Raw genomic sequence first — 19,213 nt, 5'->3', positions numbered from 1 at the left:
CAGCCCTGGCAGGGCGCAGAGTGTTCTCCCTGCCCTGCCCGATGTGTCCCTGTGCCTTGGAGTGCCCAGCCAGTGTCAGACCCAGCCCTGGCAGGGTGCAGAGTGTTCTCCCTGCCCATGGCCTGCCCTGTGCCCTGGAGTGCCCAGGCAGTGTCAGACGGTCACAGGCTCAGGGCCGCGCTCCCAGCAGCGATGCTGGGCTGCCTCAGGCACTGCAGCGCTTTCTGAGCGCTCCAAACTGGATTTTTCTGTTGGGAATGGTCACCTTGGGCAAGCAGGCACCAGAGGATCACAGAATGCGCTCTCCCTGCCCATGACCTGCACTGTGCCCTGGAGTGCCCAGGCAGTGCCAGACCCAGCCCTGGCACGGTGCAGAGTGCTCTCCCTGCCCTGCCCGATGTGTCCCTGTGCCTGCAGGCTTCACCAGCTTCATGCGCAGCCCGGCGTGCGAGGTGTCCAACCCCCTGCACCGCGAGGTGCACCAGGACATGGAGCAGCCCCTGTGCCACTACTTCATCGCCTCGTCCCACAACACCTACCTGAGCGGGGACCAGCTGCTGTCCCAGTCGCGGGCCGAGATGTACGCGCGCGTGCTGCAGGCCGGCTGCCGCTGCGTCGAAGGTGAGCTGCACAGGGCTGCACGGGGCTGCACGGGGGCTGCACGGGGCTGCATGGGGCTGCACGGGGGCTGCACGGGGATGCACGGGGGCTGCACGGGGCTGCATGGGGCTGCACGGGGGCTGCACGGGGATGCACGGGGGCTGCACGGGGCTGCACGGGGGATGCACGGGGATGCACGGGGGATGCACGGGGGCTGCACGGGGCTGCACAGGGCTGCACGGGGGATGCACGGGGATGCACGGGGGATGCACGGGGGCTGCACAGGGCTGCATGGGGCTGCACGGGGCTGCACGGGGGATGCACAGGGGATGCACGGGGCTGCACGGGGCTGCACGGGGTATGCACAGGGGATGCACGGGGATGCACGGGGGATGCACCGGTCACAGGCTCAGGGCCGCGCTCCCAGCAGCGATGCTGGGCTGCCTCAGGCACTGCAGCGCTTTCTGAGCGCCCCAAACTGGATTTTTCTGTTGGGAATGGTCACCTTGGGCAAGCGTCACAGGCACCAGAGGATCACAGAATGGCTGGAAGGGGTTCTAAAGATCATGCAGCTCTGAGCCCCAGCCATGGGGGAACGTGGAGATCACATTGGATTCTTGTTTAAGCTCTGCATGATTTAAATAATAACAAGACATTAGTGGTTTTATATTAGTATTAGTATTTTTCTTTTCCAGAAATAAATAAAATCTTTTGGCAAAGTTAGACTCAATATTAATTTTTTATGACTAGCATTATAAAGGGTCATCTAGAAAAAAAAAAATTGTTAATCTCTATTTAAAAATTAATTACAGAAAATGAACCTGAGAAAATTTGGTGATTGCCTTCTGCAGAACAGCCCCCAAGAAAACTCAGCAGTGTTATTTTCCTTGACCTCAAAGCTATTGCAGCTACTTCAGAGCCCAGGGAATAGCTCTGCAGCTTTCTCCTTGGGAAGTTTAACTGCCTGTAGAGGCAGCAGCAGTGACAAGTTTGGTACGAATTCAGGGTACAGCCATTCATTAGGAAAAGCTTTATTATGCTGGTCTATTCTGCATGTACTGGATTTGATGTTACTCTTCATACAGTCAGTTATAAAATTGCAAGTTAAATTGGGAGTGGGAAAAAATAAATTCTTTTAAAATAGTTTGTCTTCAGAAGTAAAAACTGCATTCCCAAGGTAGCTGTAAACATTATTTGACCTATTATACCTTTGTAGTTTTACATATGAGGAAAAAGCCTCAAATTAATACAAGAGAAAAACCAGTTCTAGGATGCAGAATTCTCATCTGACCTCGGGAAAGACTGTCCTGTTAGTCTGAGCTCAGCTGGCAGGGCGGGGGAGATGGAATGAGAGGTGCCAAGAGGTGAATGAACCTTGCTGGCCCTGCCTGGCTGAGCTCTGCTGGCAGCAGGGGCTCAGGAATGGATCAGACTGGGGGCACCTCTTAATGTGTGGCTCTTCTGGTCTTAACAGTGGATTGCTGGGATGGCCCAGATGGGGAGCCAGTGGTGCACCATGGCTACACCCTGACTTCCAAAATCCTCTTCCGGGACGTGGCAGAAACCATCAATAAATACGCCTTCATCAAAAACGAGTAAGTGTGGAGCCAGGTTTGAAGGTACCCCTGTTTTCTGTAGTTAATCCCAGACTGCAAACAACCATCAAGCCCAGGAAGTGCAAATATTCCTTTAAACACATCAGGGTAGATTCTGTTCCCCTGTTTGTTGCCTGTGTTGTGTTTATTGTTCAGCTGCACAAGCTCTTCCCATCAATTGAGGGAGAGAGTTCTGCCTAAGTTGCTCCTTTTTGTGCTCTTGAACTCAGTAAGGCTTTGGACAGTCTGACACTGCTGATTATCTTTCAATAGAACTTCTCACTCACATCCACAGGGAAATTCTCCTGAAAAATCGATACTGTGATCTTCTCTACCTACTGAAAATACTTTATTTCAGCAGAAAATTGAAAAGCTGTCATGTGTAGTTTGAGGAAATACTGAGGTGTGGGGCAGTGTTCTGAATCTGTTTCATTTGCCATGGTGCTTTATAACAGTTTATTATGAAAACTGTGGACTTCACCCATACACACACACACACACACACACATAGAGTAGTCTCAGATCATGAGTGGGTGTCGAGAATTTTGAGTACTTTAAAGAGTATAAAAGGAAAATACTTCCTTTTCTTTATTTAAATAAAAAGCACCCACAATGGATTTGTGGGAAAAAAACCCAACCAAGCCCAGAAGTTCAGTGTTATTTATTGATGAGAAGTACAGGGTGTTACTTTCAAAACTAAAGGAGGTGGTTTTCATTATTTGGTTTGGGTTAATGTGGGGTTCCTTGTTTTAGAACCCGGGGCTGCCAAGAGTTTAGAAAACGGGGGCAAATCTGTGGAAGAGCTCAGCTGTTCATTGCCAGGGGGGTGGTAAGAGTGCAGGGTCTCTTCACACACAGCTGTGAGAGTGTCTGGGCCTTTGTTTCCAGGTTTCCAGTGATCCTGTCCATTGAAAACCACTGCAGTATTCAACAGCAAAAGAAGATCGCCCAGTACCTGAAGGAGATATTTGGTGACAAACTGGACTTGTCATCTGTGAGCACTGGAGATCCCAGACAGCTTCCCAGCCCTCAGGATTTAAAAGGGAAAATCCTAGTGAAGGTAACTTGCTGCTGGGCATGTTCAGAATGCAACAGAGGTCTGCTTGTGATATTTATTGTGGGTTTTCTTTGGAGGACCAGTTCATATCCCTTTAGCATCCCAACATTATCTGACAGTCCTTCCTTGGACAAAGTACTTCGCAGTGATAGAAAAGTGAAGCTTTCCTGCCCTTCCCTCACCCAGCTCAGAGCTAGTTCATGGGATGGAACTCTGCTCATGGTTCATGTGTTGTGTTTATGGGAGAAGAGCAGCTCAGGAGGAGCTGGAGGAGGCCCCAGAGCTCTGTGCAGGATTAATTGTGTGAGCCTCTCACTCCAAAAGATTTGCTCTGAAAGGAATTCCAAAAGCCAGAATGGATAGAGCAGGGAAGAAGCACAAGGCAGACCTTTGGGAGGATGATTAAAAGAGTTCTGCCCTATTAGATTGTCTAATTTACTTGGACACAGGGGGCAATTACTTGTGTGTGAGCTCTCAGGATACTCTGGCTTTCCCCCTGTCCTTGGTGTCAGTCTGTCTGCAGGGATTCACAGTTTGTCTGATGTTAGTTTGAACGTGCTGCAGTGCACAGTACAGAGCTGACCCTAAATTAGGAGCTCTTCGAGTGCTCAGCCGTGATTTTGCATTTCACTGCATCAGTTTTCTGGGGTGGCTGCTGGTTAATGAGCTGTGCAAACACGTGGGGCTGGTGTTTGAGGGATCCACAGGAAATCATGTGGAACATCACTCCTGTGAGAAATCCCACGGCACTGCACTAAAGGCAGGAGAGGGCGAGTTCTCTGGCTCTTAGCTGAACTCTGAGCTGCCTTTTCAGCACGTGTGAGCCTGTCATTTCAGTGTGATCCTCCAGCTCTCACTGCTGGAGCCCTGTGGGTGCAGACTGCTGTGGAGCTGAGCTGCTTTCAGAATGAGAAATTCTATCTGAAGCATCACAGGATCCCTGCACAAAGCCCTGTCTCCCATCCCCTGCTCAATTTAAGCAGCTCTGTTGGAAAAGATAAAATCAGATTTAGGAATCAGTACCTTGTTGAGAAGTAAGCCAATTTCTCATCTTTTTGCTATTGTTTTTGCTCTTTTTATACATTTTCCTTTGAAAGGCAGTATTGATTCACTAGCCAAACAATTTCAAATAACAGCATAATTTTCATCCTGTAAGTGTATATAAGGAGTCATTCTAGTAACACTCAGGGATTTAAGCCAGTCTAAAGGTACCAGCATGAAGTGAACTTGACCCATTCATTAGCAGCAGCATTATTATTTTCAAAATTCAGCCTAAAAATCAATCCTCTGCATTTCTGTAGAAACCTTGAGTGTCATTCCTATCTCCCACTGATGAAGCAGGTATGCTGAGAACATTTCTGTGCACAGGAGCAATATCACAGAAATTTAGTAGGTGATTTATTTAGGAGCAGATGGTAAAGCAAAAGGAGCAGACTGGGTGCACTAACTAACACTGACCACATTTATTGGGGGTGTTTTTTCCTAATTTTAGGGTAAGAAGTTGCCCTGCAGCCTTGGAGCAGATGCTGAGGAAGGAGAGGTTTCAGAAGAGGACAGTGCTGATGAAATTGAGGACGACTGCAAGTTAAAGCCCTGCTTTGTATGTGCACACAGTCACTTCCCAGAGTGTGACAGCTCTGCATTTCTTACATGCACACTCCATGTCCTACTTACAGTTGTTAGCAGAGTTTTTCATTCCTAAGTTTTTAATTCCTGTGTCAGGTTCACGCTGCTCCATAGGATTCATTTTTACTTTAAGTGCCTTATGTAAGAGGCTGGTTTGAGTCTGTACAGTCTGGACGACTGTTGACAGAAAACACTTCCTTTTTTCACTGTTTGGAGCAGGACTCTAATGCTTAGGGTGTCTGTAAGTGCATTAGCTGGGAATTCATGCTCTTCTGAAAGAGAAGGGGGGGTTGTGACAGCTGTGAGGCAGAGAGAGCCCATGGCCAGGTCCTGGGGGTCTGCAGGGGGACTGTGAGCTGAGCTGGGAGGACCCAGGGGAAAAGGAGAAGGAAATGGGAGTGAAGCCACAGGTAGAAAGGGCAGAATCAGGCAGGGTTGTGCAAGGAGTCTTTTCTTGCAGAGGGAAGGAAATGGGAGCACTGTGTGACCTCAGTGTGTAATGGGATGGACACAAACTCCCACTTGAACTGGGTTTCCTGGTGTCTTTCAGAGCAATGGTGCAACTCAGCACCAGGTGGAATCTTTTATAAGAACAAAACTGGAGTCTCTGCTAAAAGAATCCCAAATCAGGGACAAAGAGGATCCTGACAGCTTCACTGTGAAAGCCCTGCTGAAGGCAACTCACCAGAGTTTCAGTGTGAACCTGAAGCAGGTACGTGGGCTCTCCCTTCACAGCCCCTGTGAGGACTGCACAGTGCAAGGTGCTGCAGGTGAGAGAGCCAGGAACTGAGGAACTGGATGCAAACTCCAGGGACATTAATTACAGGGTGAATTTTCTGTGGAGATGTGCCTGCTCTGGAACCAGTGTCACAGAGCTCTTTTCAGGGAGTTGCTGTGTAACTGATGGGCCAGAAAGGGAGCACTTGGGATATTTTCCTGTTTTTTTCACTGGTCATTTATTTTTCTTTCATTACTGGTCTGCCTTCAATTTTTCCCAAATAATTGCTATTAAAAGAAGTAAAAATCTGCTAAAGATTCTTTCTACATGTTACAGAGACTTCCAGGCTGAGCTCTGAGCAGATCTCTGAACACAGGTTGTTGATTTTGCTGGGCCCCCCGTGGCCTCATCGTCATGAAAGCCCAAAGTGACTCCAGCTCAGCCCTGAACAGGGAATAGCTGGAGTTCACAGCACTGAAACACCCAGCTGAAATGCTGGGGGAATATTCTTCAGTTTTGTTTTGCTCTTCAGAAGATGAAGGGCTGTGTGTTCCTGACAGAAGAAGTGAGATGCTGCCAGGAGTTATCCAGCTGATGTCTGGGGGCATGGCTGGGAATGTGGAACTCAGCCTGCAGGCTGCCTGTGAGAAGTCCACATTTATCTGCTAGGAGATTCTTTTTCCTTTCCCTTTTCCCTTTGTGGCTGCTTTCAAGAACACTCAGATGTCTTGGTTTGTTGTTATTTGCCTGGTTTTGCTAGACTGCTTTTTCTACATGGTTTGTTGTTGTCTTGAGTGCTAATGTTGGTATTTTTCTTTACAGTTAGATGATTCTAAACTATGAAGCGTACAAAGAAATTAGAAAAGTCCTGTAATGAGATTTTGGATTTCAATTTGTTCACAGATCAGACTTTGACTCACTTCTTCTCATTTGCAATAATTTTGCTTTCCTAATAGTGAGCCAGGGTGACATACAATTACTTGTATGAGGTTGAAATGCTGCCTTTTGGAGACTGTAGCAGACTCTTTAAAGACATTTCTGAAGGTATTTAGTTATGCTTTTTTTGCACTTTTTCTGCACAGAACTTGGACACAAAAGAAGGTGGGAAAAAGTCTCATGGTCGATCGTTAATGGGGAACTTTGGTAAACACAAGGTGAGTGAAATAAATGAGAGCTGAGGTTGCTGTTCTAGGACTGGCAGCATTCCAGAGACCCTGGCAATGTTTTACTGCTCCAGACAAGCGTGGTGGGCATGGGGGCAGTGAGGAGGGAGCCTGTGTGATTACACTTGGTGTCTTAATCTGTTCAGAAGATTGAGAACCTTTAAGATGAACAAAAACTTCTCACGTGACTAAAAGATCACCTTTACTCATGCTGTGGAATTGCTGATTTTCTGATCAAATTTGCTGCAGCAGAAGAGCTGCAGAGACAAATATCTCAGCATATCTTGTTTTCCAGAGAGCTGACAGCGCCTGCTTCAGTGTGGGCCCAGTTTTGCTGTGTCCCACCGTGGGCAGGGCCGTGCTGGGACTGTCCCTTCTCCCAGGGGCTGCTGTGGCTGAGTGCTGGCTCTGTGCTCCTGCTCTGTGCAGATGTGTTCTGCCTGACCTCCTCCTGGTTTCCATGTCCTGGTTATGTTTGTGCAGCTGCTGGGCCGGACTGCCTGCTCTGCTGCTCCTCAGGGGTGTTTCCACTGGCCCAGGCAGGAGCTGAGGGCTCTCATTTCACAGCTGGGCACAGAGCAGCCCCCACAAGGGACAGTGCCCACGTTTCCTCCCGTTCCCGTGTCCTGACAAATGTGCTCCTGTCATCTGCATCCCCTACTCCCACACGCCCTGAGCTCAGGTTTACAGCTGAGCCTGAGCTGCTGCAGCTGCCAGCTCCCTTCCTGCAGGAGTCAGTGAGAGCTGCACGGGTGCCTGAGCAGGGAGGCAGGACCCCAGCCCAGTCAGTCCCTGTGCCCCCAGCCCGCCAGACTCTGCTGCTCCTGGGCTGTGCTCTCCGTGGTGAGGAGCTTTGGGACTGAGAATCTGAGCAGCTTTTTATCATTAAGAGACATTTCAAAGAACTTAATCAGTCACCAGTCCCTCTGCCCTGAAGCCAGCTAGGAGCCATCAAAAATTCCAAAGCAGACAGTACCAGGACTCCCATTCACACTTCAATTCCAAGCTGGCATCAGTTAAAGTGCTCGTGTTTCCTTCAGCAGCTTTGGCTCAGTGCACGTTCCCCCCTCAGGGTGGGGTAAGAGCTGCAGGTACCCGTGGTCCCTGAGAGTGGGCACTGCCCGTGGCACCCTGTGCTTGCTGCTGGCCACACACATGCTGGGAATGACATGGCACAGGCAAGCATCAGCCACTGGAATCTGCTGCTTCTGCTGAGGGCTGGAAAGTCTGTCAATAATTTAATTACTGCAGCCAGTTATCCTAATGGATGTAGCAGGTTGGAAAGCCCATTCATTTCATCTCTGGTGAAAAAAATAAGGGTATATATAGTTAAAAAAAAAAGTGATTGTATTGTAGACTGAGGCAACAGAGACATCCTGTAACTGCTCCCTGATGCCTTTCCAGCTGAAGGGATGCCTGGAAAGACTGGTTACTATTGATCTTTTTGCAGATACAGAATTATCCACCCAACAGTATTGACACATGACATTTTCAGCCAGCTCTTGTGCCAAATGAATAAACTCTTTAAAAACTACTGGGGAGGTACAGAGACACTAAAGCTGGCAATTCCTGAAAGTCAACTGCATGGAACATGCTCAGTGCAGACCTTCAGCCTCCAAAGAGACCCATGCAAATGATTTCCAATATAGTCAACTTCATGTCAGCACCAAACACAGCAAACTGAATTATGTCCAATAGGGTGTATGACAAGGGGAGGAAAGGAATCTGTGCTCAGTGAGCCAGATGCAAAAGGATAAGGAGCTCTCAGTTATATTAATTACCTCTTGATGGAAGGGGATTAAATAACTCTCATTTGAAGCTGTGTTTAGCATTACAGAAGATGTAATGTTGAAACTGGAAACTGTTAAATCATAGGTGCTTATGAAAAAAGGGGATTTTGAGGTTTTAATCTTTTTTATCATAGCTATTTTCTTTATAGTGTATTAATTTAGAATCACCTGAATATTTGTATGTGGCTCAAAACAGAGCAGGACGATGATGTATGAACATTTTGCCCAGACTCTGTTCACACCTTCACTAATGAATATGTTTAATTTTCTAAACTGGGGGAGGCACAGGTGGGCAGAAGGAGTGCTCTGTATATTTAGACCCTGCTGTGTGTTGCTGTTTGTTAAATAGGACACAATCCACTGGGATTTCAGCAGGAGCAGTGCCCTGGAGCCAGGGGAGCAGTGTTGTCCTCTGGTGTTGGGAGGAGCAGGGCAGGTGCAGAGCACAGAGTGGCCTGTGCTGGCCAGACCCTTGGCAGAAATATCCCCTGAGGCCTGGCTGGGCTGGCAGCACACAGAAATATCCCCTGAGGCCTGGCAGCACACAGAAATAATGCTCTGAGAGCCGGCAGCACACAGAGCTGCTCGCGGCCACAGCTGGAATCGCTGCTGTGGGGGGCACTGTGCTCTGGGCTTTCCTTCTCCACAGCAGGGAAACTGCCCAGCCCCGGGGGTCACCTTTGTCCCTGGAGCTGCAAAGCCCAGCTCAGCCTCCTGCCCAGCCCCAAGCTCAGTAGGGGAGCCCCAGTGACTGACCCTGCCTGGCTCTTTCCCCACAGAGAGCTGCAAAGGCAGCAGCCAAGGCCCACAGTGCCTCGGACGATGAGGACGGCCAGCAGCACCCTCCGGGCAAGGAGCCAGGGCAGCCCCACAGGTGAGCTGGAGCCCCTCAGGTGAGGCCAGGGCTGTTCTGTGCCATCAGTGTGAGAGGCTGTGCCCAGAGCAGGTGCCGTGTCTGTGTCACGTGTGACGTGTCAGTCACACATGACAGCTGTCAGGTGGGTTTGCTGTGAGCCCGGTGTTTTGGCTGTGTCACCTGTCACAGGCTGCAAGCAGCAATTAACTGCAGAGAAGTGTGGCAGCACCACTGCTCGTGGAAAGATGCCAGGCCCTATTTCACCTGCTGCAAACAGAGCAAACCATGCAGGTTAAAGAAGGTATCACAGCCCAGGCAACTTCATTGCATCTGAGAATGGGGATAAAAGCAATCAAAAAAGTGCCACTGAGAATGTGTCTGCTCTCACTGAAATGCTCCTTGGTTTTGTCTAGAACAGCCATGGTGCAGCTGTTTCATTATGTTTTAAATGAAAAATTTTGTTTGTGTGGATGGGCTGTGGAGGTCGAGAGGAGCAGTCATCCCAAAACCCTCTCCAAGGAAGTTTGCTACACAGGGTTCCCTGCCCACAATTCTGCATTTCCTTGTTGTTGAAGAGAACAGAAAGGGGCATTGAAATACACCTTCAATCCTGCAAGTGCCTGTTTTTGTTTGCTTTAACCCAGCAGGCTTGCCCGCCGCAGGAAGACAGTGAAGCTGTGCCGGGCCCTGTCTGACCTGGTGGTGTACACCAACTCCGTGGCAGCCCAGGACATCGTGGATGATGGTACGGGGCTGGCACAGGGCTGGCACGTCCCCTGTCACCCGTGAGAGGAGGGGGCTGAGGGCTGCTGGTAGGGTGGCACAGGGCTGGCACGTCCCTTGTCACCCATGAGAGGAGGGGGCTGCGTGCTGTTGTCAGGGTGGCACAGGGCTGGCACGTCCCTTGTCACCCATGAGAGGAGGGGGCTGCGTGCTGTTGTCAGGGTGGCACAGGGCTGGCACGTCCCTTGTCACCCATGAGAGGAGGGGGCTGCGTGCTGTTGTCAGGGTGGCACAGGGCTGGCACGTCCCTTGTCACCCATGAGAGGAGGGGGCTGCGTGCTGTTGTCAGGGTGGCACAGGGCTGGCACGTCCCTTGTCACCCATGAGAGGAGGGGGCTGCGTGCTGTTGTCAGGGTGGCACAGGGCTGGCACGTCCCTTGTCACCCATGAGAGGAGGGGGCTGCGTGCTGTTGTCAGGGTGGCACAGGGCTGGCACGTCCCTTGTCACCCATGAGAGGAGGGGGCTGAGTGCTGCTGTCAGGGTGGCACAGGGCAAAGCCAGAGCCCAGCAGGGCACTCCCTCCCTGGCAGTGACTCCTCTGCCCCTCCTGCCAGCAGAGGATTTTGCTGCAGGCTCCCCAGAGCTGCCACGTCTGGGGGTCTCCAGGAGGAACGGCCCAGCAGGAGCTCTTGGGCTTGGGCTCTTTAGCTGGAGCTCTCCCTTGGCTTTCCTTTCAAGTCTGCAGATTTTTGGGGAGAACAACAGACCCTCCTGGAAGGGGGAGCTGGTGCCCTTCAGTTACCCAGGGTGCATGATTTGTGTAAGACAAGACAGTCTATTCTGGAACACTGGATTAAATCTCACGTTGCCCTTGATTAATACCCAGGGAATGAGGTCTGGGCTCAGGCCCCGTGCCCTGGGATGGTTTGTCACCTGTCTCTTGGTTGTACCATGGCTCACAGGCTCCACAGGGAACGTGCTGTCGTTCAGTGAGACCAGAGCCCACCAGGCAGTGCAGCAGAAGGCCGAGCAGTTCATGCTTTACAACCAGAGGCAGCTGACACGGGTCTATCCCTCAGCCTACCGGATCGACTCCAGCAACTTCAACCCTGTTCCTTACTGGAATGTGGGCTGCCAGTTAGGTAGGAGCTGCATGACAGACTTCCTTCCCTTTGGGTGTGTATGTGCCTAGTAATATTATCTTTATTAATGACACTCCACTTCTCTCTTTCAGTGGCCCTGAACTACCAGTCTGAGGGACGTGTGATGCAGTTAAATGAAGCAAAATTCAGGGTAAATGGCAACTGTGGCTATGTCCTCAAACCTCAGCAGATGTGCAAAGGTAAGGTTCCAGTCTAGTTATCACTGTAGCTGCCAGGCCTTTCACAAAGTGTCCTTCACAGCAAAGGCACAAGAAAAGAAAGTGCAAACAAATCTAGAATCCTTCATATTTCCATGCACTCGTAGCTCTTAGACTTGTACCAGTGTGCAATCTCTTACTGTGATCATACATGTATATGTATATTTTGAGTCTTTGCCTTATTAACATGAGTTTAAAAGAAGAAAAAGGGGTCCTAGGATGACCAGCTGCAGGAAAGTAGAGCAAGCTCTGCAGTGGCCCAGAAGCAAGTATCCAGGGCTTGGTCTAACTCTGACTTGGAATCAGAAAACCAAGGGGTTCTCCACTTATAAAAGGTTGTAACTCATAGTTTCTCATTTCTGACTGAATTAGTCTGTCTCTGTGTGTGTTTTGGGGGGTGATATTTATTATGTGTATCTTTTTCCTTACAATCTCATTCTTGCCATCCTTCAGGCACATTCAACCCCTACTCTGCTGATCCACTTCCTGCCAGTCCTAAGAAGCAGCTGATTCTGAAGATCATCAGTGGGCAGCAGCTCCCCAAGCCTCCTGACTCAGTGCTGGGGGACAGAGGAGAGGTGAGAAGCTCTGGTGCCAGCAGACACTTCCAGGGGAGCTCCTGCAGTGAAACAGCAGTGTGTGACTCAAACCTTCTCCTTATTCAAATACACCAGTACATTTCAGATACTGTCAAGCATTTGGTCACTACATACTATACTTCCCCCAGCCTGTGTCCTACTCGTGATGTTTAAGAACTGATTTGGTTTGTATTTTAAAGGGTGACTTTAATGAAAATTAGTCACAGCTGTCCATAGCTCTTGATGCAAACCATACATCAATATGGACTTCATGGAACCAATTCCCATGATAATGCTGCTTGAAAATTCATGTCAATCAAAGGGGTTTGAATTCTCACATGAATTTAAATCAACTCCATTAATTTTTTAAAAGTTCACCTTCATTTATATGACTGGCTTGCTTTTAAAATCTTGTGTTTTTGAAAAACAGATTATAGATCCCTTTGTTGAGGTGGAGATTATTGGGTTACCTGTTGACTGCTGTAAAGATCAAACCAGGGTGGTGGATGACAATGGTAAGATAATCTAAGTGACTTCTTCTTCTTAGAGTAAAATATTAAATAAGTGTAAATTAATTAGTGTCTGTTATTGTTTTCTAAATTGCAAAGCATCTTATCTGATGAAATAAAATGATTATATTTTAACAAATTATTTCTGCTTCCCAGACAGAATTTCTGGTGTGGAGACAAACAAGTTAGAGGTGAAGGGCAGGAGTTGTTCCCCACATTGTCTTTTAACCAAATTGTTCTTAAGTTTCCTTTATGCAGAAGTTCAAATCTATGTGTATCTATCTCAGTGCTTGCCTGGGTATCCCTGCCAGCTCCCAGGCAGACCCATTTTGTTTTTAAAGCAATCCTAGAGGCAGATCTGTCACATTTAGTGACTGACATGATGGAAGAGTCATTGCTGCTGCTGCCTGTGTCCTGTTCCTCCTGGACCTGAGGCAAGCACTCGCTCTGGACTTGTTTCCCAGAGTGTGTCCTGTTTGTCCTGCAGGGTTCAATCCTGTGTGGGAGGAGACCCTCACCTTCACCATCCACATGCCCGAAATTGCCCTGGTGCGGTTCCTGGTCTGGGACCACGATCCCATCGGGAGAGACTTTGTGGGGCAGAGAACTGTGGCCTTCAGCAGCCTCGTGCCTGGTGAGTCCCCCTGTTCTCCTGGGCATGCAAATCCACCCTCAAACCCAAGGAGGTCGTTAGCAGCACGAGATGATAGATTTTATAAATCTTTACCTCTGTGTCTTCATGTGAAGCTTGGACAAATCTTCTGTTCTCTTCGGGTGCTTTATGCACCATTCCTCAAAGGAGTTTGGTTGTCCATGCTTTTGGAAATTACTGCTGGTGAGTTTTTTATAACTTGGATCCAATTTGTACTGGGGCTCGAAAAACCTGTGAGGACACCAGAGAAGTTTTCTAAAGGCACCAGGTGGCTTCCAGGGTATACATCACTTTTATAGACAGTCATTGCTAGCTGGGCATAAAATGCAAACTGCTGGTTCTTGGTGAGTTTGTGTGGAAATATTTCTACTTCTGTTTTCCCAGGCTATCGCCATGTGTATTTAGAAGGACTGACAGAAGCTTCCATATTTGTTCATATAATCATTAATGAGACCTATGGAAAGGTAAGTACAGCTGGAAATTTACATCTTCCTTCTGATAAAAATGGATTTAAATGTAGCTGTTGTCCAGATCCTCTCCTAGCTCCACTTCCTTTCTCCTCCCTGATCCCATCGGAGCACGGGATGGGATCACATGTATTGGTATGTGCACATCTGGGCATATCTGTGAGATCACATCCCTTGGGGATGGTTTGCAGGGGCCTGTTTGGCTGCTGCCCTTGTAAGAACAAATATGCTCAAGAAAACCAGCAGTGTAACTCCAGGAGGGAGGCAAGGGCAGCAGGAGGGGACTCCTGCTGGTATTCCATCTCTGTCCCTGGGTCTGTTCCCTTGGTGCTGCTCTGAATGAATGATAGGCTGCACTGCTGTTTCTCGTAGGCTGAGTGAGGAGATCAGCTCAGTTCCTGGGGGACACATATTAAACTAAGAAATAGCTTTAAATGGTTTGCTGTAGAGTGGTTCTGTTTACAGCTGATGTACTGTTACCTTATTTGCTTGTGTGGCAGTCTTGAAAACATTAGCCAAATGGATTTGCATTTCTTTTTGCCTTTCAGTGGAGCCCTTTAATCCTCAATCCCAGTTACACAATAATGCACTTTCTAGGAGCCACAAAGGTAGAGCTCATGAGCATGCACTTTGCACTTGCTGGCCACAGACTTTCCAGTGGTTCCCAATCGCATGATCTGCAACTGCCAAACTGGAACCATTCTCCATGCAGGCTCTGAAACATCTGAATATTGCTTTGGTGAAACCCATGCACAGAAAACTCCACGTTAATGTGCAGCCTGTCACTGCCGAGCACTTCCTAGAGCCTTGTCAGGTCCCATTAGGAGACCCAGCAAAGCTCTCTGGTAACTGTGGCAGGCTGCCATCCTAATGAGGAGAAAGGCAGGCATGCATGAATCCATGGAGACCCGTGCTGGGAGCTCCTTGCTCAGAGTAGCTGTGAGTGGCTTGGTGTGAATTTTTGCTTTGCTGCATTTTGAACTTTGTCGTCATCACTCATAAGCACGGTGAGAGCAGCTCTTTGCCTTGTGAGCGAGCGCGAGCTCAGGCCAGGCTGTGCTGTTCTGTCCCTGCAGAGCGAGCGCGAGCTCAGGCCAGGCCGTGCTGTTCTGTCCCTGCAGAGCGAGCGCGAGCTCAGGCCAGGCTGTGCTGTTCTGTCCCTGCACAGCGAGCGCGAGCTCAGGCCAGGCTGTGCTGTTCTGTCCCTGCAGAGCAAGCAGCTGATCGGGCTCCGAGGGCTGTTCTCCAAGGCGCCCAAGGCGGGCGCCGCCGAGGCCAGCGGGCACCACGCGCGCAAGCGCTCCATCGGCGAGCGCATCCTGCGGCGCACGGCCAGCGCCCCGGCCAAGGGCAGGAAGAAGAGCAAGATGGGCTTCCTGGAGGCTGCTGAGATTAAGGACAGTGCCTCCGAGCCAACAGACCTGAAGGACAAGGAAGGGGTGGTCCGGCGGCCGAACCGCACCTTGCAGGCGCGTCCCGCGTCCATGCCCGTGGACAGATTCCTCATGGTAGAGCTGCCCTGCCCAGCAGAGGACACTGCCCAGGAGGCCAAGGGAGAGGAAAACACATCTGGTAAGATGCTTCCAAAATTACTTTTGGTGAAAGGTCAGGGCTCCCCTTGCTTCTTCCAAGAGTACCTGATTTCTAGCAATCATTAAAACCAGTATCTATTACACCAAGTTCACTTCTATAGTGCCTGCTTCATTAAATCTCCAAAGGAGTGAGTCACAGAGCTCAGATATGGCACAGAAAGACAAGAGGATTTGTGGAGAGAACATCCAATATGTGTTTTTTGAGGAATTCAAACCCTTGCCCTTGTGAATGCTGCCTGCTGGTAGAAGATCCAAATGAAATCCTTGTACTGTAACACTTTGCAGTAACCACATGTATAAACCAGTCTGGAGTCCATCTACTCGATGCTTTTGACTCAGCTTGAAGCATGCATCTTGTTTTCAAGTGTTGTGTGTTTTAACAGAGCTGTTTTGTTCTGTCTTTATTGCCACGCTTCTTTATAGTACAAATGTGACTAGGAACACAGCTGAAGGTAATGCCACGTGCAAGCCATGATGTGGTACCTCATTAACATTACTTACAACAAATATTACATCACCTGCTTGATGTAATAGACATTCCAAGGAAATTTCAATGAAGTGCCTGCAGTTGTATTTTTCCATTTATTCATGTCACTCAGATAATTTGTACTAAACCTGCACAACCCCATGATTAAGTTCTGTCACAACTGTACCTAGTTTTGCGTTCTCCATTTGTCTGTCTAAGGACAAAACTGCTGTTGATAAACAGAGCCACTAATGTGTTTCTTGTATGCCACTAATATGTTTCTCATTTAATTTAGCCAACAGTGATGACAATACAAATGAGAAGGAAACAAGCTTGAAAGAATTGGGTTTTCCATATTCGGAGCAAAAGTCAAATGCTTCAAATTTAGCATCTCAGTTCAAGAAGGAGAATGACCAGAGGGATTCTACAGCTGACTGTTTGGTACCACCTCCACAGGAGCAACCTGAACATTTGGTTTTTGCAGATGGTGTAGCACAAGCAAATCACCTTGTGGATTACCAGGAGAATAATCTTTCTGATGAAACTGTCCCCCTAATGCAAGACTCTGACTCTGAACTTCCCACAGAAAAATTACACCACAAAAACTGTGCAGACGGTAAAAAGGAAGATGACACAAAAGGATCTAAGGAAGGGAATATCAGTCTCATGGGGACTTCTGTTTCTCAGAACGCAGAGGTGGAGAATCACAAATATGACACGAAGAAAAGCACTGCAGCACCTCTTTGCCTTTCTTCTACCGTGTGCTCTGAGGGCCCTGACTGTCACTCCACGGTGGCCCTGCAGGACAGTGACATTTCTCACCTCATTGATGAAGTCTCTCTCTCGACTGAGAGCGAGCTGGACAGCGCTGTGTCCACTCTCATCGGGCAGCTCGATGGCACAGATGACCAAACTCCCCTGGCCCCTGTCTCCAGCCCCCACGGCAGCAGCAGCCAGACCCCCAGGGTGGGGGCTGCAGTCCCACACGTGTTTGCTGCAGACCTGAGCAGCCCCTGCAGGCACAACTTCACTCCCACAAAATCCAACAAATCCTCTTTATTCTCCGCTCCGAACACAGCCATGTTCTCCAGCCTGGAGGATGCAGAGTATTCCACATACACAATTATCCACGAAGCATCTCCAGCTTCTGAATGTAAGAGCCACAGGGCATTAGTTTGCAAGAAAAGACTAAATAGTCTAGAAAGTAACTTGCCCGGCTCTTGCTCTTCATCCCTCTCTTTGCAAAATGCAAATCCCAAAAGGAATTGTGCTACAAAATCTGGACCAAGCTGGGAAGCCCCTGAGGAGCACTCGGACAGCAGCAGCCTGCTGGAGGTGGATGGGGACTGCCAGGACCTGCTGGTAACCGCCTGTGAGTACCGGCGGGAGGACATGAGCCAGCTGGCTTCTCCTGTGAGCCTGAGGCAGAAGCAGGACCTCGGGCACGGTGGTGACAGGACCTCCGGGAGCAGCTCCGCCGCTGCGCTCTGTGCTGCTGCCTGGCACTGCTCCTGGAACTCGGGGGCTGCAGGGAGCCAGCTGGCTTTGCCCGCGTGCGAGAACGCCGGGCTGTGGCGGCAGCAGCGCTCGGAGAAGCACAAGGCTGCAGTGCGTGCCCCCCCGGCCAGCTCAGCCTGCCCCCCGCGCCCGGCGGCTCTGCCGTTCCCCCCACACCCGGCCATCCAGCAGAGCAGCCCCTGCAAGTCCAAGAGTCTGGGAGACCTGACCTCGGAGGACATTTCCTGCAACTTTGAGAGTAAGTATCAGTACATCAGCAGGAGCTTCATCTCCTCGGGCCTGAGGGACAGGAAGGCGGCCGCCATGCAGGGCGTGAGGCCCCACTCGACGGACGCGCTGACGGAGCAGCTGCGGCGGCTGCTGTCCCTGGAGCAGGACAGCCGGGAGCCGCTGTGCCCCAGGCAGCCGGACGAGGACTGCCCGCGGGCCCTGGTGAGGAAGCTGTCGTCCCGCAGCCAGAGCCGGGTGCGGAACATCGCCAGCCGCGCCCGGGAGCGGCAGGAGGCGGCGGGCAAGCCCCGGCCGTGCGGCGGCAGCGCCGTGCCCGGCGTGGTGCTGCGGAGCAAGGCGGCGGGGCCGCCGCACGCCGCGAACCGGCACTCCACCGGCTCCTACATCGGCCGCTACCTGCACGGCTGCCCCGGGGAGCGCCGCGGCGTGCCCGAGGGCGCCTGCTCCGCGCTGCCGCACGGCTGCGGGGAGCTGCCGCTGCCGCCCGGCGCCCAGGAGCAGCCCGAGATCTATTTCCTGCTGCGGCTGTAGGCTGGGCCCGGCCCGCGGGGTGCTGCTCCGCAGGGAGGGTGGCAGGAGCTGCCTCGGGCCCAGGGTGTTCCTGAACGCAGTTAAAGCCAGCGAGGCAGGGGCGGTTTAACGTGGCCCGTCGTGCCGGAGCTGAGGGAAGCCCGGCCCGCCCGCCGTGGCCGGGTGCCGACGGGGCCCGCGTGCATTTGTGGCATTCTGTGTCTGTAATGCCGTGCTCCGAAGCCTGACGCTGCACTGAAGGCAATACTGCTTTCCTTGTGTCTTGTCCTCCTGCTTGGAAAAACACTTTTGGTGATCACTTTTGGCCTTTTGTGAGGATTCTCCAAAGCACTGTGGTGTCTGGAATGCTGGACCGGGGCTTGTTCTGCCCAACAGGCAGCGACCCTTCATTAGCATCCCTTGTTCTGTATTGTTACTATAAATTTTACATGTGTTCATGTATGAACTGTGATTCTGCAGCAAATGGTTTGTAGAATTAGGGTTAGTCCAGATTTGTGAGTCCTGTGTAGATTTGTCTTCTGCCCTCTCTACAAAGTATGACAACAATTGTCTTCCTTTTTGTTTACTGTGTTCATTTGGGACAGAGTGGAATGTGGGAGTAATTCTGCTTTCATAAATGAAAACATTTATTTTCTGCTTATTTTGTTATGTATTTTTGCTGTTGGTTGTGTGAGTAGCTTTGGTACAGTAGATCCACTTTCTGTATATTTGTAATTTTATTGCTAAATTGTCAGCAGTCAGTGGAATATTTAAACTGACATGGTAGAGTGACTATTTTGACTGTTCACCTTTTTCTATGAAGTGAAAGTGAATTGGGTGAAGGAATCTCAGACACCTAAAGCTTCCCTGTAGGGAACAACATAGCTTTATTTTGGTTGGAAGATACTCTTTGCCTTTGCTGTAGGTTTTTCTGATATGTCAAAGACGTACCTTTTACCTCTTTCTTTTGTAATGCAGAGTATTATTATTCTTGAAAATGTCATTAAAATAGATTTTTAAGCACTTGGTTACATGTTTTCTGAAAAAAAAAACCATCTATCCAGATAGATTGGTGCTGAATCCAGCAGTTAGTGGCTGCACACATCTGTCTTGGCAGGAGATGCAAGGAGGATCCCTCATTTCACAGGGTGGTCCTTGGCTGGAGGTGGCAGCTGAGCTCTGCTCTCCCTTCTGGATCAGG

General features: G+C 49.9%; 1 protein-coding gene across 1 annotated transcript in view; it reads left to right on the top strand.

Moving 5' to 3' along the window:
* PLCH1 (phospholipase C eta 1) overlaps positions 1 to 18,975 on the top strand; it is a 48,471-nt gene extending 29,496 nt beyond the window's left edge. Inside the window, exons 7-23 of the mRNA XM_041467985.1 lie at positions 418 to 621; positions 2,075 to 2,195; positions 3,084 to 3,255; positions 4,745 to 4,852; positions 5,429 to 5,590; positions 6,679 to 6,750; positions 9,329 to 9,423; positions 10,050 to 10,150; positions 11,092 to 11,271; positions 11,364 to 11,471; positions 11,943 to 12,067; positions 12,498 to 12,582; positions 13,064 to 13,210; positions 13,613 to 13,692; positions 14,244 to 14,303; positions 14,907 to 15,267; positions 16,049 to 18,975. Of these exons, the coding sequence (XP_041323919.1) occupies positions 418 to 621; positions 2,075 to 2,195; positions 3,084 to 3,255; positions 4,745 to 4,852; positions 5,429 to 5,590; positions 6,679 to 6,750; positions 9,329 to 9,423; positions 10,050 to 10,150; positions 11,092 to 11,271; positions 11,364 to 11,471; positions 11,943 to 12,067; positions 12,498 to 12,582; positions 13,064 to 13,210; positions 13,613 to 13,692; positions 14,244 to 14,303; positions 14,907 to 15,267; positions 16,049 to 18,033 (4,166 nt within the window). The 3' untranslated portion in view covers positions 18,034 to 18,975. The remainder of the gene's footprint in view (positions 1 to 417; positions 622 to 2,074; positions 2,196 to 3,083; positions 3,256 to 4,744; positions 4,853 to 5,428; positions 5,591 to 6,678; positions 6,751 to 9,328; positions 9,424 to 10,049; positions 10,151 to 11,091; positions 11,272 to 11,363; positions 11,472 to 11,942; positions 12,068 to 12,497; positions 12,583 to 13,063; positions 13,211 to 13,612; positions 13,693 to 14,243; positions 14,304 to 14,906; positions 15,268 to 16,048) is intronic.
* Positions 18,976 to 19,213: the final 238 nt, after the last annotated feature.

This window comes from Pyrgilauda ruficollis, unplaced genomic scaffold, assembly GCF_017590135.1.
Source record: "Pyrgilauda ruficollis isolate IOZ18807 unplaced genomic scaffold, ASM1759013v1 scaffold21, whole genome shotgun sequence".
NCBI lineage: Eukaryota > Metazoa > Chordata > Aves > Passeriformes > Passeridae > Pyrgilauda > Pyrgilauda ruficollis.
This window is presented reverse-complemented; position numbering and strand designations above follow the sequence as displayed.